General features: G+C 49.3%; 8 protein-coding genes across 8 annotated transcripts; 5 read left to right on the top strand and 3 right to left on the bottom strand.

Annotated features, from left to right (window-relative positions):
• Positions 1–633: 633 nt before the first annotated feature.
• TRUGW13939_05944 (uncharacterized protein) lies at positions 634–1,633 on the top strand (the record flags this gene model as incomplete). Its single annotated transcript, XM_035489102.1, has 2 exons — positions 634–759; positions 926–1,633. The coding sequence occupies 2 exons, from the start codon at positions 634–636 to the stop codon at positions 1,631–1,633; spliced, it is 834 nt and encodes a 277-aa protein (XP_035344995.1).
• Positions 1,634–1,894: 261 nt separating this feature from the next.
• Positions 1,895–4,489, bottom strand: TRUGW13939_05943 (uncharacterized protein; the record flags this gene model as incomplete). Its single annotated transcript, XM_035489101.1, has 2 exons — positions 1,895–4,098; positions 4,168–4,489. The coding sequence occupies 2 exons, from the start codon at positions 4,487–4,489 to the stop codon at positions 1,895–1,897; spliced, it is 2,526 nt and encodes an 841-aa protein (XP_035344994.1).
• Positions 4,490–9,443: 4,954 nt separating this feature from the next.
• Positions 9,444–10,728, top strand: TRUGW13939_05942 (uncharacterized protein; the record flags this gene model as incomplete). Its single annotated transcript, XM_035489100.1, has 6 exons — positions 9,444–9,461; positions 9,601–9,617; positions 9,684–9,763; positions 9,818–9,979; positions 10,044–10,350; positions 10,404–10,728. The coding sequence occupies 6 exons, from the start codon at positions 9,444–9,446 to the stop codon at positions 10,726–10,728; spliced, it is 909 nt and encodes a 302-aa protein (XP_035344993.1).
• Positions 10,729–11,240: 512 nt separating this feature from the next.
• TRUGW13939_05941 (uncharacterized protein) lies at positions 11,241–13,613 on the bottom strand (the record flags this gene model as incomplete). Its single annotated transcript, XM_035489099.1, has 1 exon — positions 11,241–13,613. The coding sequence occupies one exon, from the start codon at positions 13,611–13,613 to the stop codon at positions 11,241–11,243; it is 2,373 nt and encodes a 790-aa protein (XP_035344992.1).
• A 278-nt stretch (positions 13,614–13,891) lies between these two features.
• Positions 13,892–14,756, top strand: TRUGW13939_05940 (uncharacterized protein; the record flags this gene model as incomplete). The annotated part of the gene is made up of 3 exons (XM_035489098.1): positions 13,892–13,918; positions 13,974–14,066; positions 14,133–14,756. 3 exons carry the CDS (start codon positions 13,892–13,894, stop codon positions 14,754–14,756), a joined length of 744 nt encoding a protein of 247 aa, XP_035344991.1.
• A 344-nt stretch (positions 14,757–15,100) lies between these two features.
• Positions 15,101–16,313, bottom strand: TRUGW13939_05939 (uncharacterized protein; the record flags this gene model as incomplete). The annotated part of the gene is made up of 3 exons (XM_035489097.1): positions 15,101–15,931; positions 15,998–16,081; positions 16,140–16,313. 3 exons carry the CDS (start codon positions 16,311–16,313, stop codon positions 15,101–15,103), a joined length of 1,089 nt encoding a protein of 362 aa, XP_035344990.1.
• A 273-nt stretch (positions 16,314–16,586) lies between these two features.
• Positions 16,587–17,479, top strand: TRUGW13939_05938 (uncharacterized protein; the record flags this gene model as incomplete). Its single annotated transcript, XM_035489096.1, has 4 exons — positions 16,587–16,669; positions 16,719–16,817; positions 16,872–17,164; positions 17,223–17,479. 4 exons carry the CDS (start codon positions 16,587–16,589, stop codon positions 17,477–17,479), a joined length of 732 nt encoding a protein of 243 aa, XP_035344989.1.
• Positions 17,480–17,975: 496 nt separating this feature from the next.
• TRUGW13939_05937 (uncharacterized protein) lies at positions 17,976–21,410 on the top strand (the record flags this gene model as incomplete). The annotated part of the gene is made up of 3 exons (XM_035489095.1): positions 17,976–20,998; positions 21,053–21,109; positions 21,167–21,410. The coding sequence occupies 3 exons, from the start codon at positions 17,976–17,978 to the stop codon at positions 21,408–21,410; spliced, it is 3,324 nt and encodes a 1,107-aa protein (XP_035344988.1).
• Between the last annotated feature and the right edge of the window lie 980 nt (positions 21,411–22,390).

Here is a 22,390-nt window from a genome sequence, read left to right as displayed (position 1 = left end):
ATGCCGAGTAACATTGGGAGACGACGGAGAGCTTGTAAGAGGCGATGAAAAGGAGCGACTCCGGAGTTGCTGCTGAGGGCTCCGGTGGAATAGCTGCAAGGTACGGTCGAAAATGTTTCTTGAGCCTCCCTCGAGCTGGAGGAAGGAGTGGTGAGCGCAGAGACAGGATCAGAGAGCGAGTTGATAATGCGCGCAGGCCCAGCAACTAATATCAGGGCCGCAAGAAAGCAAGAAGTGGCACGAGGCTGTGGCGGATAAAAAGGGAATAGTTGGTGATTATCGTCGCGAGTGCAGCTAGTTCTTATTTAGCTTGCCTTTGTATTATTATTGTTACCGCGCGGTGAAGCTTGGAGGCGGGTTTTCGGGCACTAGCTCGTTGCTGCCTGCGTTTCCAGGCACCAAGGCGGCTGCAAGGCTGCCGGAGCTTCGTCACGCCCGGCAGCTCTCCAGAGGTCGCGCATCACCTCAACCCGCAGTTCCCATCAGCTTCACCTCCCACCGCCTTTCATAATTTACCATCATCTACCGTCTACTTCAGCTTCTGATAAGCGTCCTGTCGTCGTCTTCGTACTCCCGACTTGCAATCTTGTTTCTCACTGAATTGCGTCTGGCCACCGAGCCTCATCTGTCATTATGCCGGGCTTCGACTTCTCCAACTACAACCGCAATGCGGCTCTGCACGCCAGAGGTGCTCCTTTGCCCCAGGCTACCAGTACGGGTACAACTATTGTCGGATGCATATATGACAAAGGCGTTGTGGTGAGTTTTGTCTTTGGTGGTGGTGGTGGTGGTGCTCCAATCGTAACCCAAACGGGGGAGCTCTCTCTCAGCACCCGGCTTTTGAGATCCATCACCAAACAGAGGGGAAGAAAAAGGAGTGTTTTTTTTTTTTTTTTTGACTAACAACCTTGATTTTTTGTAATAGATCGCCGCAGATACCCGTGCTACGAGCGGACCTATCGTCGCCGATAAGAACTGCGAAAAGCTTCACTATATCGCGCCTCAGATCTGGTGTGCCGGAGCCGGTACGGCCGCAGACACCGAGTTCACCACGTCTCTGATCAGCTCCAATGTCGAGCTGCACTCGCTGTCGACCGGACGACCCCCTCGCGTGGCCACTTGCATGACTATGCTGAAGCAGCACCTCTTCAGATACCAAGGACACATTGGAGCATACCTGGTAGTTGCGGGCGTCGACCCAACCGGCACACATTTATTCACCGTGCACGCGCACGGTTCGACAGACAAGCTGCCGTACGTGACCATGGGTTCTGGATCTCTGGCTGCCATGTCCGTCTTTGAATCGATGTGGAAGCCCAACCTGGACCGCGAGGGTGCCATTGCCCTCTGCTCCGAGGCCATTCTTGCCGGTATCTTCAACGATCTGGGTTCCGGTAGCAATGTCGACGTCTGCGTCATCGAAAAGGATCAGCCGTCGCAGCTGCTCCGCAACTACATGAAGCCCAACGACCGTGGCCAGAAGGCGCGCGACTACAAGTTCCCTCGTGGCACTACCAACTGGCTCAAGGAGAAGGTCATCACAAAGGAGGACATTGGCAAATACGTTACGGTGGAAGAACTCAACACTGTTGAGGATGTGGTTGTGGTTGAGCAGATGGAAGTCGACTCATAGAGGCTTTGTTTATTTGATTTTGAAATGAATACTTCTTTTTTTTTCTCTTTAATCAAAGGAGCAAGAGGGATTCCGCTGTAGTAATATTACAAGCTTGATTCAATTCTAGATGATGATATAACATTAAGAAATCGATGAAAGTACTACGGTAGTAACAGTTTTATGCATACCATTTCCATCAGACAATGACTAATACAATAAATATTTTATTGATATACATATATCTACATCTATATACACAGCACAACGCCGTTGAAAATTCTATACACCATGATCACCTATCTTGATAAATGATCCATTCATCAACCCCTTCACAGCTTGCGGATCCTCGAACCGTCTCACCAAACCCATGATATAAGCCTCTTGCACGCGAGATACGCCTTGACCGTTCTGCCGGAAACGAGTCACTCCACAATGATACAGGGCGCGTACCAGAGACGGTCGCACAGGACCAAAGTGGTGTATAGTGAATGCGTACAGATGAGTGACCAAATTAAAAGCCGCCCTTGGGGTCAGCTTTTCAGATGTAGCGATGCAAGTAGCCATTAGCTCAACAAAGGCCACGCAGGCTTGAGGGTCGAGCGCAAGTTTAGGCTCATTGGCCTTCCTTTTTGGATGATTGCGCAGCACGAGCCGTTTGTAAGGCTTTTGTTGATGTCCATACCGCCCTTGTGGGGTGTTGGCTATGGCTAATCCGATTTTCAGTGGCGTGTGGAAAGACATGAGGGTAAAGATGGCCTCGATGCTTTCTCTGCCCTGTTCAATCGACTGGAGCATTGCTTCAACAAATTCCGGACTGGTGATATCCACGTCTTGGATGTAAGGAAGATATGAAGAAAGCAAGTACACTTTTGTGGCGTTGAATGTGTCTCTGTGCAAGGCGGCATCCTTTAGAGAGATTTTTCCCTCTTCTAATTTTCGGAACGCGTGCAGTGTCGCACCGCGCGTGATCTGTATTCCGGTCAGGAGCGCATGGGTTTTCATTAATGTGTCGTTGCAAGGAACATTGAGCTTCTGCAAGTTGTAGATCAGCCTTGGCAAAATCTCGGTCCTGTTCCACCAGGGTGATCTCGTGACAGTCGTGAATCCATCAAAAAGTTTCAACAACGTTATGGCAGTTTTATCGTTCTGTTTCAATTGTTCGACACGCGGGTTATTAGCTGTCGCTGGGTCAATTGGAGATCTCAGCGCACTCCAGATCCAAAGGCGAAGAGCGATTCTCAACCCAGGAGATCCTTTCCAATGGGCAGCCTTGGGGGTTTCAGACAAGACCGGCAAAGAAAACGCGGTTTGGTTGTTCATATATTTTAAGCAGTGTTTCCAAATGACAAGCGTGCGACTGCGAAGACTATCGTCGGGTATGGAAAACACCAACTTCTCGGTAATGTAAACAATATAACGGGTAGCGAGATCTCCATCAAGTTGTTGCATTAGGCTTCGGATAGCTTCGGCGGTTTTCTGCTTGTGACCCGCGAGTTCGCCAGGCAAAGTCAGAAACTTCAATAGCTGGTTCGTGACAAATTCGGAAAGACGCCTTTCAGTCGAATGATATGCAATAATCGCCTCGTTTGCCAGCTGTAAAGAACGACTATCCCCAAGTACAAAACAGCGATCAAGCCATGATTCAAGAAATTCGGTATCGACTGGCGCCTTTCCTGTGGTCAATAACTTCAGAGCCCGGGCCGAGATAGAATCAGCGAATGATCGCACGGACGCATAATATGCAGCCGTGATATCCCTTGCCAGACACAAATATCGTTCATCGTCTAGGTCCAGCAGTTGTCCTAACCACGGATCCAGAATTTCGTGATATATTTCGTACAATGTAAAAACTTTACTTGCTCGCAGAGATTCCCAGATTCGATAATATAAGTAGGAAAGCTCCTCAACTTGCTGGAATTTGAATGGGCGATCGGGAGTTTCGACAACTTGCGGTAAGCATTGGATAATCTCATTGACTTCTGCAATTGGGACAAGGCCGAGCTGTATGGCTGTAGTCGTTTGATCGATAAGCATTTCCCTGTAAGCCACATGCATTTCTGCATCGTCGATGTAGCTGAATAGGGCCCGGTAATTCCCCACTCCAGACACATTCAGACTTGTATCGTTTAAGAATTCTATGAGATCGTATATCCTAGAATCCTTGCCGATACGGAAAGTCACATGGCAAAAGTGGTTGAGAATCAATCGACTGTGTTCTGGGACCTTTCGGATATCGATTTGGTGCCATTCTAAAGCTTTTCGCACATCTTCGACAGTGCTGCATCGAGCCAATGACGCTTCAAACGTTTGAGGGTCTGGAGTTTTTGCCTTGGTCTTTTTCGTTTTCTGAGTTATTTTTTCCCGCTCTAAAGGAATGTTGAACGCGGGGAGGTCAGGAACTTGGGGTTCGCTCCATACGTCGGCATTGTCGAGAAAAGATGGCACTTGTGGCGCAGGAGGGGGATTGGAGTAGGAAAATAATTCTTTAAGCATCCATTAGCTACGAGGCCCATAACCCAGTACCAACCTTCATCATGAAAGAAATCACTCACCCAACGGTTCCGGCCACCTAGGCGACCAGGATGAGTCGTCCCATTGACGCACGTGTCCACTGCCATTAGCTCCGAATAAATTGGCTACATTAGCTGGAATGTCCAAGGGCTGTCCAGATGTCGCTAAAGCCGTATTACGACGCCTTGCGAGTCGCTTCCTAGCTTCCAATGGACCAGGAACCCGGCTTTCGTAACGACGTTGCTGGCCGTTCACAAAACGACGAAAAGTCGAAGACAGCAGGTCGTCGCCGATCCAGATAAACTCGGGACGGGAGGGCGCCTGTCGAAGGGAATGGCGATAGGCACGGCCGGTGGCGGACATCTGGTGCTAAACTGCATCCAATTGGGTCTGTGATGGAGCTCTCGTTTGACTGCATCGTCTTGTGTTGTCGTTTCGCGCAGCCGGAGGAAGCTTCGGTCTTGGCATAATTACTAAGCAATTCTAACCTTAAACCAACTAGCCTTTTCATTTGCAGACTAGCGCCATTGTGCTATGAATTGTCTTTTGAACCTCGATACAACGTGCACCATGAAGTCGATTACTAAGATCAGAAATGCACTCGGTTTGAAGCGGTGAGGATAGATAGCATGTAGCTGAGATGAAAATCCCCCCAAACACGAGTCATGAAAGGATGCCTCTCCTAGCACAAGCTACACAAATACGGACAAGTTTTTCACCATTGGCTATCTCGCTTTTTACTCGCGCTGGATACAGGATCCAGGCAGACATGCTCTTGGAAGATTTGTCGTGTTCAATAGACAGGGGTATCCTTTGTTAATGCTCTACTGGGTAGTTACTATCAATTATTGGTTAGCCTTGCGGACTCAAATATGGGAATGGATGACGACGATCAGGCGACCACACAGGCTGATAGCAGTGTCTGAAGGCGACAAAGCAAGTACTCGATTATTTGGGCTCGGAGGATAAACCTTCTATAGCCGAGTTCACCCGGGCGAAGATAGTAAGTCGTACGCATCTCCGAAACCCAGCTGATGTGTTGTCTGCATCAGTCTTTGACTCGATTCGTCGTCAGATGGATGTCTAGGATTTTGCCCGGCTGTGCTCCTGCTGGTCATCTGACGTATCCCACAGCCTGCGTATTCGCTTCCAGAATGACTCGCCAGAATCGGGGGTAAACTCGCTGGCCCATATATACGTTCCTTTTGAACGGGCTCCGGAGGATCCCTTCGACGGCGATTTCGCATGGAGCATGACTCTGCACAGCACAGGCCAATTGGTGGGTACCATGAAACCGAGAAATTGGAAATGAGTCCGGATGAAAAGGGACACAGCATTGAGAATAAGCAATTCTCTAGATGGCCACGAAGGATGCAGCTGCATTGTCAAGAGTCAGGGAGGGCCCAACACCCACCATACTGACATCCACGGAGATACTGTAATAATCAGTCTGCACCAGATGCGTAGAAAAAGAAGCCTGTAGTAATAACCAGCACTGAACTGTCAAAAAAAAAGGGCATCACAGCAGTAGCAACCCGTCGCTTTGTGTGTTGCTATCGAGGATGCCATTCGCAAATCCTAATCCGGGCTGCATTATTCATTTGGGAGCAGGACCCGAATGTCTGGTTGCACCATGACGATCGCGCCGCTCCTAATTCGCGGGAAATTCTCCGCTTCGGAACTGATTCGCGCAGCCGTGACAAACAGGGAAAAGTGCTCAACAGAAAAAGAAAAAAAAAGCCCCAACAATGAACACCGGAGCAAAGCAAAAAAAAAAAGAGGAAAAGCGTCAAGAAAGCTCCACAATTGGGGCCCGTTGCTCTGGGATAGCGCCACTCTTGCTCCGGAGCTAATTTATCATAATACTGCAGGTCGACCAAGAGGGAAACCCGGACTCTTTTTATGACGGGTGCGTCGTACTCTTAACACGAGCCACTGCTGCAGGCTTCTTAGGGCTCACTCGAGAATAGTAATATGTGATGTGACTTGCGTTTGCTCTTTTTCATCCGAGGGCCTTCTTTCAATAGTTACGCGATTCTAGACGTCGATGTTGTGTGTTTGTTAGCGCTGATTGGGTCCCGGCTCCTCCACTGGACACGCTTATGCATGCCAACTGATAGTCAAACGGCGTTGTCCTTTTGTCCCTATTTTTGAGACAAATTGCCCAGTCCTGCACGCAACAGTGGAGAGCGGGATCTTTTGTCGCGTTCATCCGCCCGGTACTCCGTAGATGCGATAATAATTGGTATTATTAATAGGAACAACAGTAATCAAAAGACACACAGACAAGTCACACACGACAGACTGCAGCAACTCTGGACAACAAAAAGAACATTTTGAAAGACTTGGGGGAAACACCAACGCATTGCTTGAGCAATATTTGCAGCACACACTTGCATTATATTGGCCCACTCTACTTTGTAGTACGATCAAATGATAGGGAGAGCAGGAAGAACTACACCGTATGTCTTCTAGAGGATTCCGATGTCCCCATTGCAAACCGGCCTGCTGGGTCTGCCGGCTTGGCAACAAATAATAGTATGGTAATAGTAATAATATTAAATAAATAACACCACGTCAACGTCACAATCAGTTTTTAGAAGGGCGATGATCTCTTTGCACTTGGCAGTATTCGTCGTAGTACGGAGTACTACTAGGATTCCAGTTGAAACGCCGACTATTATTGAAACTGCATCGCGCAGCATATACGACTATTTAGCCAAGAATAAAACAACAACAAAAAAAAAAGTCGCCAAATGTCTTTTCTTTTTTCACTTTTGTTAATTTTATTATTTTGACTTTTACGTTCTTGCTCCGGACCATGTGATTAGCACGAGGTCAAAGCAAGGGATCAAGGGAAATTGATTTTTGCCAGGAAAGGGCGGCCATTTCAAAATTTGTTTTATCTACCATTGTCAAGCGGTGAAGCACTATTATTTCGTGCCACTCAGATTGAAAGATCGACATTTATTTTTTTTTGGTTTGTTACTCTCGAAAAGCGCTATTTGGCTGCCTGAAGGGATTGTTCGCCAACACCGTAGCAGTACATGTAGTAGGTATATACGAAGATGCAACTGACGTGCAGCAGCAAGTCTCAATCCCACTAATCAAAGGCTTCACGTATTTCTTGCCATGCATGGCTAATCTTTTGAACGTCGAACTATCCTATTCGCGACAATGCCCGCTGCAGGTAAATCTGGGATACTTGTAGCCACTACGAATTAGGTACATGTGCGGTTATTGAGGACAACAACGAAGCTTACTTTGCGCCGCAGAGTCGTACCCAGAGCCCAGAGCGCGGAGAATTCAGCCGTGCGGCCCCCCTCCCTCCCTGAGCAAAATATATTGTTCCTAGTAATTTCCTAGAAATAAGTCGACGCGAACGTAATAATATGTAGTACTACGTCGTACTATGGGGAGGGGGTCATGTGTTGTCCCAGTTTGGACTCGGGACTCTGTACAACGGTCCCGCCTTTGTTATTGGGGATGGTGGCCCCGATCGCAATTGCCAAATAGCCACAAAACGTATCGGCACGGGTTGGTTGACATCTGCAAGGGGTGCAAGTTTAGTTTTTCAGTTGACCCAGCGGCCTATACTAAATATGTACAGTACTAGACCGAGGGAGGCGAGGTAAATCCATTGAACAAAGAGGCAGAAGAAGAAGAAGAAGAAGAATTGTTTAGCAGTCTAATCCATCCATCCGCTCGGATCCCAAAAAAAGAAAGGAAAAAGGAAATAAGATTCAGTGGTACGGCGTACAGTAGTAACCGTCCCGGTCCCGGAAAACTGAAAACCAGCGTGCAAATCCCAGCGCAATGGAACGCCCGTGCTCTAGTTGCCGGTGTCAGGGCGGGCCGGGGCTCCATGCGGCGCGTGTTATTGGCCGAGAATAAGGAGTGGCGCGCGGTTGGGCCGAGGGCCCAACCGTGGCACGAAGTGGGGCTCTTGCACCCTTTCTGGCCCATCAAAGAGAGCTAAAGCCCAGTGCCACCGTGCCATCGCAGCAACTTCCCCCCCGCCGGCCGACTGACTGGTGGTTGGTCTTCCGCATGGGTCCGTCTGACTCGCCCTTTTCTTGTCCGCTTGTCGGCGATAAAGTTTCCGGGTGCAACTCCCAAAAAATAGGAAAAAGACGCCATGGCGTACTTCGTACCATTACTAGTACTTAGTGTTCGTGTTCCCTTGCCCCATATTTTTTGTTTCCTGGAGAAAAAAAGGAATCATACGCAGTAGTAGTAGCACGGATTAGTATTATTCAATAAGATTACATAGGAAAACAGAAAAACAAAATGAATATTAAAAAAAATATAGCTGCTGCGCATCAACCTCCGTCGATCCCGCTGGGATGGTTTCGCCAAGCGCTTCGACTGACGACCCTAAGAGGTTAGAGTAGGAACAGGGGTAGGGCGGGGGCGACAGGGTTGGTGCGCTACGGAGCGAAGAGATCAGGAAAACTGCGGTTATATTATTCATGTTCTTATTATGATGATTATGATGATGATGATGATTATCATGCAGCAACTTACCATTGATGAGGGAGGCGGTTGATGGATGCTGTCGTAGTAATAATGAAGTTGTAGATCTAAATGAGTTTAAACAATACGACCTCACTCTATCAGTCGATATAAGAGTAACTTGTATGACGTCTTGGCGCCCTGCACCTTCCACCCTCGCGATTTCCTCTCACGGAAGGCACGACGAAGCAGGCACGCGCGCGCCTTCCTTCTGCCGCGGATACCGCCTGTCGTAATAGGAAGGAGGAAGGAGCGACGGCCTCCCAGTTGACCGGTTGACAACTTGACAGCTCAGAAAGGGCGCAGCCTTGCATCCGTTTTCCTGTGGTCGGCTGCATGTCTTTTCTTTCCCTCAATGGTCTTAGCCGCTGCACTCATTCATGCAGGCCCCATGTGAAATTTCCCAGGCGTCCGGGCGAGCCTCTCGCTGGCTGACGGACTGCCGGTTTAGTTAGCCTAGAGTTAGTCCCAAAATCAGTTCGTCGACCTTCCCAGAGAACCAGATCCACGGAATCAGCCCTCGTCTGCCACTGGCGGCCCGCTCTCGTTCTGCTCTCCACCCTGGGACCCGGGCTTCTTTTTTTCCTCCCTCTCACTCTCTCGCGCGCTCACTCACTCCAGGCCGAGTTAAGAACAGCTCGTCTTCCCCAGTCTCGGCATGCCCCGTCTACCGTCTTGTGAGACTTGGCCGCTTTTTCATAAATTTCACTTCATACGAACCCGCTAAATATAATAACACTTGTTCTCGTCCACGTATGATTCCTCTTTTGCTCTTCCGCTTCGTACGCCTGGACCGCCAGGAATGGCAATGACGCCGGATGTGAGTGATTGCCTTTTTTTTTTTTTTTTTTTTTTTTTTTTTTTTTTTTCTCTTCTCCCTGTCTTGGATCTATCATTCCGTGCTTGTTTGGGCGCACTGGTTTAAAAGAGAATTGACTAATGCGAATATCTATCCGTAGGACTCTTCTGGAGATTGGTTAGTATCCATATTTCCCATCATCTACATTTTCGTCTGAACTGACCATCGCTCCCCCCGTTATAGTGATACCCAGTCTCTCACGGCCAGTGTCACAGACTATCCGAGGGAGAATGGTCGCACCTATCATCGCTACCATGAGGGTTGTAAGTTTGCCTCGTCCGTCATTGACTTTCTCCTCAAATGCTAACCATGGCCAGTATACCCGTACCCAAACGACGAGCAGGAGCTTGATCGTCTAGATATGCAGCATCACATTTGGAAGCAGGTCAACCAAAACCGGCTATATCACGCTCCTCTCCGGGATCCCAAGCGGATTCTCGACATTGGCACCGGCTCCGGCATATGGCCCATTGAAATGGGTGAGCTTCCTCGTCCCCCCTTTTTTTTTACCCTCTTTATCCTTACATGTCTGGCATCTATCAGCCGCTCTGTTTCCAGAAGCAAACATCACTGGGACAGACTTGTCCCCGGTCCAACCAACCGAAGTCCCTCCAAATGTGCATTTTCTGGTCGAGGACGCCACAGAAGACGAATGGCTGTGGGAGTCTGATTATTTCGACTACGTCCGTCTGGGCAACATGACTGGCTCCCTGCCCTCTGTGGCTGAACTCATGAAGAAGGTGATGCGAGTACTCAAACCCGGCGGCTGGTTTGAATGGCACGAGATCGACCCGACGCCACGCTGTGACGACGGTACCATGCCGCCGCCGAACGAGGAAGGCTTCAGCGCGTACGCCTTGCATGACTGGGTTGAATTGAATGAGAAAGCAGCTACAGAAGTAGAACCCACGCGAGAGTTCACTATTGCTCCTCGTCTGGCCCGCAAGATGAGAGCGGAAGGGTTCAAAATATTCAAGATAACACCACAAAGGTGCCCATGAATCGATGGCCACGAGATCCCCAGCTCAAGACGTGGGGGGAGTGGTACGAGGCCAACTGGCTGGACGGGTTGTCGGCATACACTTACAAGCCGCTGCTCGCCCTGGGCTGGTCGAAGCCTGAGATCGAAGTCTTTATGGTATCGGTTCGAAAGTGCATCAGCAATCGCCGTTTCCACACCTATCACAATTTCCACGTCGTGTTTGGACAAAAGCCGTATCCGGGTTAATAGGTGACTTTGCAATTGTCATGCTCGCTTCACGGCTTGTGTCGCCTTTTCACAGTGTCTGATCAAGCCAAGCAAAAGAATATCCTTGGATTCGATTTCATTGCACAAAACCCTTCTTCTTCTTTTCTTTTCTTTCGATATCACCATACATATAGGTTTGGAGTTGGTCACATGATAATTTCGCATATCCCTGGGGTGTTTAGGAAAACCGGACTTGCTTTTTTTCTTTCTTTTTGGAATAATATACATATTTGACACATTTTCTTGGCATTTGTTTGGTTCAGACGGATTTCACGACCTACATTTAGACGAGCAGCATTACGTGGCCGATGACATATTTGAAACCTTTTGAATATAATTTCTTGCATGGGCATATTTAAAAATGATTCGAGGTGAATAGAAAGGGTATATTTCAATATAGTTGATAAAAACCAATCATCTATGTTTCTATGTATAACCACCCCCATATTGTACAATTCTAGTTCTACCCTGACATTGATAGTGATGTCTCTCTAGTTCGACACCCCATCACGCCCCAATCCCCAGCGCCCAACCTCGCGCATCGCCTCCTCGCCGCCCTCCGCTAAACGCCCATCCGCATTCGACGGGTTATTACTCCCCAACACGCCAGCCACACAACTCCATCCACTGCGCCCACCGCCCCAACGCAGCACTTCATTCTTATACCTCTCGCCCGCATCACGATCCACAGACAACGCACCCGCGCGAAACACATCTTGCCAGATCTTATTCGCGATCGCGCGGTCAAAGATATAACTGTAATACGTTGCGCCGTAACCGTACAAATGGCCGAAAAACCCTTGCCAGGAGGTGCGCAGATGACCAGGGCTGTGCTCCTGCGGGTCGGGAAGCGCGCAGTGTGCGGAGAAGACTTTGTGGTAGATGTCGGTGCTGTTGATGGGACCGTTGGCAGAGGAGTGGTAGGCCTGGTCGACAAGGGCCATGAGGATTTGGGCTTCGTTTTCGACGGCGCCGTAGATGTTGCCGTGTGCGGAGCGGTCGGCTTCCATGCTGCGGATCATGTTTTCTGAGAGAGGTTGGTCGGTTTGCCAGTGTCGTGCGTATAGCGATAAGACTTCGGGGGCCGTGGCGAAGTTTTCCATGAGGACTGAAGGCAGCTCGGCAAAGTCGGTGGCGCAGCGCGTGCCAGAGATGGATTGTAGCGGTGTCTGGCCCAGGACAGAGTGGATGGCATGGCCCATTTCGTGGAAGAGTGTTCGGACGCTGTGTTCGTTGAGCAGAGTCGGGGGCCCGTTTCCGGAGACTGGCGGCTCTGGGAAATCACAAACAAGAGCAATTGTCGGCAGCTGGCGGAGCGTGTTGGATCCTGCATTCATGGCCGTGGCCATTCCATCGTTTGGGTGTGACGGAGGGTCCATAGCTGCTGATTCGGCAATCTCGTTTGCTGATATCTCACGAGCACATCGAAGCGTGAAATGTGCTGGGTTCGGGCTTTTGTTGGGTCGTGTGAACAGGTCGCAATAGATGACAGCAATGTGCTGACCCGATTCATCAACAACATCAAGCCGTCGAACGTCTGAATTCCATGTCTCTCCTGGAAGTGTTTCCTGCGGCACTAGTTGAAGACCATAGAGACGATCAAACAGCCGAGACAGACCCTGCATCACAGTACCCAAAGAAAAAAACTCGGGCACTCTGCTTAGTTCTCGAGACCGCCGAGACATCGAGTATTCTGTCAAGCGCTGTTGCACGTAGTATGCATGGTCCCAAGGCTGTAGTGGTGGCGCCTGTTTCATCGCCTGCAGCTTGAAAAGCTCATCCTGAACGTGAGATCGGTTGCTGTCAATGAGACTGGTCAAGAAATTAGACACTGCTTCGGGGGTCTTGGCCATTTTGTCACTCAAAGCCATGTGGCCATATGTGGAATATCCTGACAATTGAGCCAGCTCAGCTCGTTTCGAAAGAAGTTCCTCAAGCCGATGAATCTGGCGCTTGCTCGACGTCCGAGTTGCTAGATAAAGTTCTTTTCGGGCGGATTCATCGTGCATAGACCGTAGAGCAAGTTTGGGTTCTACCCCCAAAGTCGGTATAGAGATACTGTTCCATTTCTGTAGTTGGCGAACCACAACCGGATCTAGGCCCTGAGCACTGTTCTTTCTCAATGCCACATGCGATTTGGCAGGCTCTGCTCTGTTGACAAAGTCAGACCCCAGTTGGCTTATATCGTTAGACAAGTTGACAAATCGCTGCCTGTCCTTTGGGGGCATGTGAATCGCCGAGTTTGAAAAATCCTTGATCAAGATCTGGGCAACCGTCATCTCGGCCTCACTCCAATAAGATGCAACCTCCGGAGTGCCCGCTGCCGTTTTCAACTGATCATGCAGGCCCGTCGTAGTATTAAGAATGTTCATATACTCAAACATGAGCGCGTACGCCTGCGTCGCTGCCTCTTGGATTCTCGGGTCCGGGTGGTTACATCGCACAAAGTCCGACAGGTCAATCACTCGGCACAACAGGTCACTCAGTCGATCCATATCCTTCGCCATCGACCGGTATCCCTCGAGCGTCGACACCGCTAGGACTTTTGAAACGATGCGCTGGCATTTCTGCAACGAAGTATGCGCAAACTGTCGAAAGCCCTCGGGGCTAGTGAGGTATTGGTTCTGTACTAGACCGCTGCGTTTCGAAGTATTTGCGCGTCGCTGCGAGAACTCTCGCCAAAAGGGACGAGAATCAAAGACGCGCCGGAGGGTGTCATCGTCGCGCTGTTTTGTAAATTTGCTTGCAGCCGCATAATCGACGTGATTCGGCGATACGGCGGCGGTTGCAAGGGTGCGCCTGGACTTGACGCGCTGCAGGCAGTCTTTGCAGGTCCAAGGACGGTATCGCACGGTCTTCAGCATGGTTTTCTGAAATAAATGCTGAAGAGAGTTTCTAGACCGGTGGAGAAAAAAAAAAAAAAAACTTGTTGTCTAGGTATAAAAAGCAGCAAAGCAGCGCTGAGGTTCCTATCTGTTCTCGTAGCCGAGAGGCCGGAAAAGGCTTGGCTCGGCGCCGTCCCTTCCCGAGCGGCATCAACGTCAGCGCAAAAGACCTTCATCGGTGCCAGACGCCTCACTCCATCCTTCGATTTTCTCGCGCCGCTGCATCCATTGGCCCTGGACCTCTGTTCCAATTCGAAATGTCGTTCCGGCCAATGCTCCAGCGAGTATGTGTTTTTTTACTCTCCGTGGTTCTAGTGACTCCGAACTGACATTTGATAGCGAGCTGTTGCTCCCATAGCAGCGACCCTCCTCGCTGGAGGTATTGCAGTGTACCCTAGACGGACTGCCCACGCGGAAGCGCCCTCGAATGCTGTGCGTATTTGTTTCTGCTTAATCATATTCTAGGCCATTTCTGACTGAACCCGCCCCGTTCAATAGAGAAAACCCATCTACGAGGATTATTCTCCCGAGCCACTTCCCGAACCCACCAGACTTCCCACTCTCTCTTTCTCGACCCCAGCAGAGGAGGAGGCTGCGGCAGAATCTCCCAGTGTGACCGAACTTCTAGAGGGACAAGTCCGCCGGGCCCGTCTCTTCGTATATGCCCATTCCCTCGCCGCCGAGAACTCGTTCAACGACTTTTTGTCTCGCGTGCTCCGCGTGGAGAATGCCTTCACCAACACCGTCGCATCCCTTGCCCCCTCGGCTGAGTCTGGCGAGCGACTAATGCCAGGCGGCGTCTATGTCGTAGTGTCGGCCATGGCCGGGTCGATTGTGTCTCGAAACCGCGGTATCTTCCTTCGCAGTGCCACGCCTCTTGCGTTCGGCACCGTTGCCGCCTGGAGTCTGCTGCCCGTGACCATGAGGAATGTGTCGGACTTTATCTGGGAATACGAGAAGAAGGTGCCCGCCGTGGCTGACAAGCATCTCAAAACCCACAACTACATTGCACACGTTTACACCACTGGCATTGCCCACAGCCAAATGGGCTATTATATGTTGGAGGACAAGATCGGAGAGTACCGAGAGAACCTTGAAGGGTGGATTAAGAAGGGACGGTGATCGATCTTATCCTTAATGCTGGAACATGCTCTACAGCGTAATGCATTGTAAGATCGGTGATTTTTCTTTCTTCATCTTCATTTGACATCAGCCCTGGATACTATGTACATTTATTTTTTTGTTGCTTGAAGCGGACCAGACTTAGTATCCTGCCTAGAGATATTTCTTTTTAGACATCAAAAATATTTTCTTTTGTCATGTCAAATTTGGTACACACGAACTTTACTTGTACGAATGCAATGGTTTCGCATATTTTTCATGGATTTCATTTATACGCGTAAGTTTAAAAAAAAAGGGGCCGCTCACATAATAATACAAAATGATCAGATAGACACTCTAGCTTGTCAAGTCGCTTCGCTTTCTGCCTCTGGAGTCGCGCTAGGTGGTGGCCCTCCAACTTTTGGCGGTGGAGCAAGTGGTGTTCCTTTTCGAGATGGCGCAAAGTCCTGTTCTTTGCTTTTCTGCTCTCCTTCAGCAAAATATTCGTCAAAGGTACGGCTGGGCGAGACTGCTGCGTGTCGATTCCTTCGCGTTGATTTGGCTGACCTGGGTTGTGGCGCAATGCTGGCGTTGTTATTGAGGGCGGCTGTAGGAGAAGATAGTGGAGGTGGTGAGGAAATGTTTGCAGGCACAAGATAGTTTCCTGCAGCGGCTGTAGTAGAAGATGGAGGAAGCCCGGTTGCAGAAGCAGCAGGATAGTTTGGCTGCTGCTGCTGCTGTTGCTGCCCTTGGCCATCGCTTGCAACAGTCTCAAAGACAACTTCACCGGGACCCTCGACTTCTTCACCCAAGCCCACAGGTAATCTGTGCAATGCACCATACCCTAGAACAGCGCCCAGCGCACCCTCACCTCCCCATCCTCTCGTTGGAACCAGTTCAACCTCCCGAACCACGTCAAACTCGCTATTATAGACCCAAAGTACCAGACTGCGGTTTAAATGATCTTCGACCAATTCACCCAGGGCGGACTCTCCGCGCAGGGTCCCGCTGGGCGATCCCAGGATATAATCCGAATGCTCGAGTAGACCGGCCAAGTACGCGGGACTCAGAGGTGATGGTATCGACAAAACATGCCAGATGTGTTGCGAAGCCGACAAGGGCGCAAGTTGTAGCGTAAGTCCTAGTGACAAATTGTCTTTTGAGACGGGAATTGAGATTGTATGCGTTCGTTGACCCTAGGAAAAGGAAACTGTCATTAGTTTTTATCTCCGGCAGCAAGAGATATAATAATGAGACGTTACCTTTGCACTCCATATCCCCAGAGATACACTCGATCCGGCGCAGTTGCGTACCTCGGCCACAAAGAGGTTGGGATCGGGGTTCTCCTAGTGTCACACATGTGAGCAAACTTTTCCTTTAAGGAATGTAGGTTTATCAGCTTACAATCAAGCGACCGTTTATGCCAATGATAAAATCAAACCAAGGCTCCAGTGGCAGGTCGGGATCCTTGTTGCGGAGTACCTGGAAGCCAAACGAGTTGTCTGCAGAGTCATTGGAATTCGGCTGCGGGGATTCGGCATCGAGCCTGCTTATAAACCTGTTGAGAGCCCCGAACATAATTGCGGAGGCAACACGAAATGTTTCCTGCTAGAGCGTATGTCAAGAATATTCTCAAAGGGTTGTTTACTTCCCCCGCAAACCCGATCTGCATCTAATGCGTAGCTGTCCAGAACGGGTACAGGCGGCCTTGACAAACAGTGCAAACAGAGCTAGCTTCTCGCCCCACTTTTGTTTCCTGGCCCATGTGAAGAGAAACGAAAACCATATGGGAAGAATAATGGACCGCGACATGCCAATGATCAAGGTCCAAAGAGTCATCAGCCTACTGTCATGAGTGGGGAGACCGAAGAAGTGGCGCCTCCAGAGGTCCACCATTACAGTGACAAAAGTGAAGTTCCTTGGGACATTCAAAAGTACGTCTAGCTGATATAAAATATATATATTGATACTGACCTGTGAAAGCTATTGGTATCAACGCCACCGCATCTTTTCAAAATACGAGGAAGGCATCTGGTTGACCGACGATGCATGGTTTGGCGTCACCCCAGAACCAGTCGCAAAGTAAGATTTGCAATTCTATCATGCCCCAGTCAATATACTGACTTGTTCTCGTAGTAAAATCGCGGAGGACCTGGCTGCCTCTGTGCCGAAGGAAAAAGTTGTTCTGGTAGATGCCTTTGCTGGAGCAGGTGGCAACACCATCGCATTTGCAAAGTCGGGACGGTGGAAGCGCGTGTATGCCATCGAGAAGAACCCGGCGGTGCTCGCCTGCGCCAAGCACAATGCCAAAATCTACGGCGTCGAGACCGGAATTACTTGGTTTGAAGGAGATTGTTTCGATATCTTAAAGAACCAACTGAGTGACTTGGGCCCGTACAGCATAGTCTTTGCTAGCCCGCCGTGGGGAGGTAAGTTGTCCGCTGATGATACGGAGAAAACTAGTGCAATACTGACACACCTCAATAGGTCCAGGATATCGATCTGATGAAATTTTCAACCTTCAAACCATGGAACCTTACTCGTTAGATTTCTTGTATCAAGAATATTCGAAGTTTTCCAAATTCTTAGCCTTGTATCTTCCAAGGACCTCGGATCTTAGGCAGCTAGCCAAGGTCATTGACGACAATGAGAAGGTGAATGTGAGACATTATTGCATTGAGGGTGCGAGTAAAGCCCTTTGCGCTTACTATGGATCCTTTGATATGGAAAAGTCAAAGTCTTAATTTCGAGTGAATATTTCATTTCATGTTAGAAATGAGCTGCTGGTGCTTTGGGTTTGGCTAGAGCCTCCCCTCAACTGAGTGAACTGTAGCTACGATTACACAATTAAAAACCAAAATAACCAATCTCGATTTATTGCCACAAAGTATTTCATCAAAAAAATCACTTCAAGAGTCGTTCGTATATGGAATTTATAAGTCCGGAGCTGCACTATACTATTTAAGGACTAGCGCAATAGACTCCGTGATGGTCGCCGCGTCTCGCCGCCGCCTTTCAAGTTTCGTTTGTCGATGAATCTGTCCCCGCCAGGATTGCCATCACTCACCTTCAGTTACTCCCCAGTCATCACAGCTGACATGGGAAACACCTCTACTCGCTGAATCAAGCCCTCAGAAGTGAGAGTTTGAAACCTCACGCAGAACTCACTGGAATCCAAACCACTCGCCGCTATATCCGATCGCAACTACCTACTTGCCGAGGAAACTCTGATAATACGACATGCCTCACGCCACAGAGAACGGCGAGGGTGTCGCCGACGACTTCGACTTTCAGAATGTCTTGGCTCAGATCAACGCACCGGATGGGGGAAACTTTGATTTTATGGGACGTGACCTGGACACGGGTGACAAGGCCGACGATGCTATCGATTTCGAAGACTTCGACGACGACGACCTCCCAGATGAAGAAGACGGACCGGGCGCGTCTACTACTCAGATACCAGATATACCAGAGATAGGCTCTACCGATGTAGGACAAGATGACCTCTGGTCCGGCGACCTTTTCGGAGATGACGAACCGGCTGCAGGAGACGCAGCTCGTGATGAAGTCGATGATTTATTCGGCGATGGCCCGTCTTCTCCAGCCGCAGAAAACGTCGATATCACAGCCAAGGATCCTTTCTTCGAACAAGGCGCCATAACTGGTACGCTACCAGATACAACACTGCCGCCTTTGGCCACTGGTCCTGACGATGACGCCGAGATGGATCTCTTTGGGGAGGTGGAGGAGCCCATGACAACCCTCGAAGAGACCATGGATCCAGCCACATTCAATGCATGGAGGGAACAACAGGCTTTATTCGCGCGATCTGCTGCTGCCGCAGTCCCTGGTCCCGATCATATTCCAGCTCCTCCAGAAAACGACGAGGAACTGCTCAAGTCACTGTGGCCCAATTTCGACCGAGATTCCTTTCCTCGATTCGTCGAACTATTCCGCCACAAGAAAGCTTATTACTTGGGTAAACAGCCTTCAAAACCTCCTAAACCTGTCCTTCCTAGCAAGATCCACTTGGAATTCGGCGTAGACCAGGAACGGATTTTCAGGACGGGCGGCCAGGGTACAAAACGTGCCTTCGACCTCGAAAACCAAAGCATCTTAGCCATACAGCAAACTGATAGTTCCGAAACCGAGCCCGAAGAGATTATCGAAGCAGAAATTGATGAAAATGAGGTTCTACCCGGCGGAGTCACAATGCAGGACCTTCGTGTCTTATGCACAGATTGGGATGTTAAGAGTGATCTTTCTGAGATGGATCTGGATGATGATCTTGACCAGCAAGAAGCACGAGTTGAAGCTATTGAAGGAGACACTTGGTCCCTAGACATGGAAGTGACCCGTCCTTCTAAGAAGCGCAAAATGGGAAGAGACCCACGCGAGATCTTGGAGCTTTCTCATATCGATGTACCCATCCTCGACGACCCCGCACGTCTGACTTCCCAGATTGCGAAGAAAGTTGTGATTGATATGAATGATCCTCGCTTATTACTTGATACCCGACCTGAGGCTGTGTCGCAGAAACCCAAGACTTTGCGTGGTACTACTGAACGTGACGAAATGGATGTTAACGCCACAAAGCGTCTGAATCAACGTTACAACATTTCCAATGACGATGCCTATGACATGCTTAAAGAGAATCACCAGAACAAGATTCGGAGTACTCTGGGAAGTGCCACTCTCGAACATAGCATGCCAGCTTTGCGTTTACAGTGGCCTTATTACAAAACAGAACTCGCCACAGCAGAAGCTCGATCCTTTCATCGCCCAGCCATATCATTCCGACCTATGGTCAACTGTTGGTTCAAAAACCCCGCTGTTGTCAAGCGCAAACACATTAAAGGGAAAGATGCCAAAACCCTCTTTGATTCCACAAAGGCTCTATCTATGGCAGATAATTCCACTATGCTCTTGGTCGAATATTCAGAAGAGGCACCGATGAGTCTGTCAAACTTTGGCATGGCAAATCGATTAATACACTACTACCGCCGAAAAAACGTTGACGAGTCAACTCGACCGAAGGCTGAAATAGGTGAGACGAATGTCTTGTTGCCGCAGGACAAGAGCCCTTTCTCCCTATTTGGGCATGTCGAACCAGGCGAAACAACCCCCGCTATTTCAAACGCAATGTATCGCGCTCCTGTTTTCAATCACAAGCCAAAGTCCACTGATTTCCTAGTGGTGCGAGGTTCCACCCAGAATGACGGATCTAATTACTACCTGAAGAACATTGAAAATCTTTATGTTGCAGGACAGCAGCTTCCCGCAACAGACATTCCTGGACCGCATTCCCGAAAGGTCACAACGGTAGCGAAGAACAGACTCAAGATGCTTACCTTCCGCCTGATGAAGAAAGAGGGCAACATGCAAGTATCGATCCACCAAGTCACAGCGCATTTGCCGGGGTCTTCTGATATGCAAAATCGTCAAAAGATGAAAGACTTTGTTCACCACGACAAAGACACCAAAATGTGGGTGCCGATTGGGGTAATTCCAGATTCGGAAACAATCAGATCCTGGATTCACCCGGAGGATGTCTGCCTTTTGGAATCCATGCAGGTCGGACTGCAACACCTTCACGATACTGGCCATGCAAATACCCAAGAAGATGAGAATGACGATGCCGATGTCGAAGGGGAGGGTATGGTCAACTTTGAGCAACAAATGGCGCCTTGGCGTGTTAGCCGTAACTTCATGATGGCATCTCAAAGCAAAGCAATGTTGAAATTACACGGCGAGGGTGATCCCACTGGACGAGGAGAAGCATTCAGCTTCATCAAGACGTCAATGAAAGGCGGTTTCCAGCCCATTGGCGAGAGTGCCCAAGAAAAGATGGAAAAGCGAGAGCAAAAAGACTCTAGCGGCCATAGCTACAACGTAGCTCAGCAGCAAAAGGCCTACGACGCTTCAATTGCTCATATCTGGAATCGCCAGAAAGCTAGCCTGTCCTCCAGTGCTGAGGTAACCCCCGACATGGAAGGAAGCGACCACGAGCAAGAGGAGGAAGACGATTTCAACAAACCCACACCCCGAGAAGCTGCAACCCCTTCCATGCGCCGCGATGATGAGAGCATGAGTCAGTTTAGCAGGATGAGTAGTCGCAGCCAACGCGGTAAAGTCCTGAAGATCGTTCGAGATTTCAAGGACGAAAGTGGAAACATCTACCAGAAAGAGCAGGTAATCTGGGATCCTCGCGTCATCAGCAAGTATGTGCAGCTGCGGCACCAGGTGGAAGCCGTCAACACACAGTACGTACTTTCTATTGTTCGACTTTGTTTGCCACCAGACTAATATGTTTCTAGACTTACGGAACTTCTACCGACCGGCGATCCCGAAGTGGATGCTCGTAACAGAAAACTGTAAGGCATTTCCAATCACGTAACTTGAAGATGACTAACAAAATACTTCTTTGTTAGGCTCGAGGCGGAATTGACACGGTTGAACCGTAATAAGGAGAGACGCTTTGCCCGCGAAAAGCAGAAAGGAGCAGGGCGAACTCCTGTTGGGGATTCGGAAGAAACCGGCACTCCCTCAAAAGCTGGCGGAAGCACCACGCGAAAATGTGCTAGCTGCGGCATGGTTGGACATATAAAGACAAACAAGAAGTACAGTCTCCCCCTTCCCACTCTTTCTTCCTACACATCCAGCATACCTATCTAGGACACCATAAGAAGATGCCTGTGCTGACTTGTCGATAAAGGCTATGCCCAAAGCTTAACGGGAGTGCTCCACCAGATGAAGCCCTCAATGACTCGGCTTTTGCGGTGGCTGCACCACCTGCCTTTTGAGGGCAATCCACTCCTATCGAGTGGACTTACCTAGCCCCATTTGTCTTGGTGAATGTCTTGGAAAGGAATACACATGGTAAAGTGGACCATTCCCAAGGTAGCTAGCAAATTTTTAAAAAAGCTAGCTCGTTACCCTACGAATCTTCTAGCAAATGTCGTGTGGTGTCGAGCCAACAGGGGTTACCACACAGAACAATATACACATACATCAATATGGTCGAGTAAGGGGGGATTTGTGTGTGTATCTGTTTTGTGGGTATTTCTCCCGGCTATTCTTTTTGCGTCATGAGTTAATAGCTCTTGTTCTCGCATGTTATTCTAAGAAAATACCGATATCTCAACATGATATCACCGAGTCTCTTTTTCTCCGCTCCTTTATTGAGACCGCACTAGCTCAAAATATTACTAGGCTAATAGTCTCCAGAGTAGGATGGCTTTTCTTACATCTCCGAGTGTTTGAACCTTTCTATCAGACCGTGACTGTAATAGTCCCTAAGGTTCTATCCGAGGTGACTGTCGAAAACCTAATCCACAGAGAAAAGCGTTTTCCAACTGGAGATGGGATTGACAAGCACTGGAGCACAATGGGCGTCCCTCTGGCAAGCCCAATTTCATTCGTCTCGTCGCCCATGCCATTGTCCCATGGGCTGCCGTCTCTGAGTCTACTCCAGCCTCATCGCCAAATGCCACCTCCTACTTCTCTGTTTGTGTCGCGACATTTCTAGAGATCTTGGACGAAATTGGGAAAACTTTCAGAAGCCGACCAACTCTACGAACGCTCCATGCTCTGCTGTCAGGCTCACTGATGCTCCATTCTCCTATTTCGGAATTTTTACCTCGTCACCGGTCTCA

Source organism: Talaromyces rugulosus, chromosome III (genome assembly GCF_013368755.1).
Source record: "Talaromyces rugulosus chromosome III, complete sequence".
Taxonomy (NCBI): Eukaryota; Fungi; Ascomycota; class Eurotiomycetes; order Eurotiales; family Trichocomaceae; genus Talaromyces; species Talaromyces rugulosus.
Note: the sequence above shows the minus strand (reverse complement) of the source record. Positions and strands in the feature narration are given on the sequence as shown.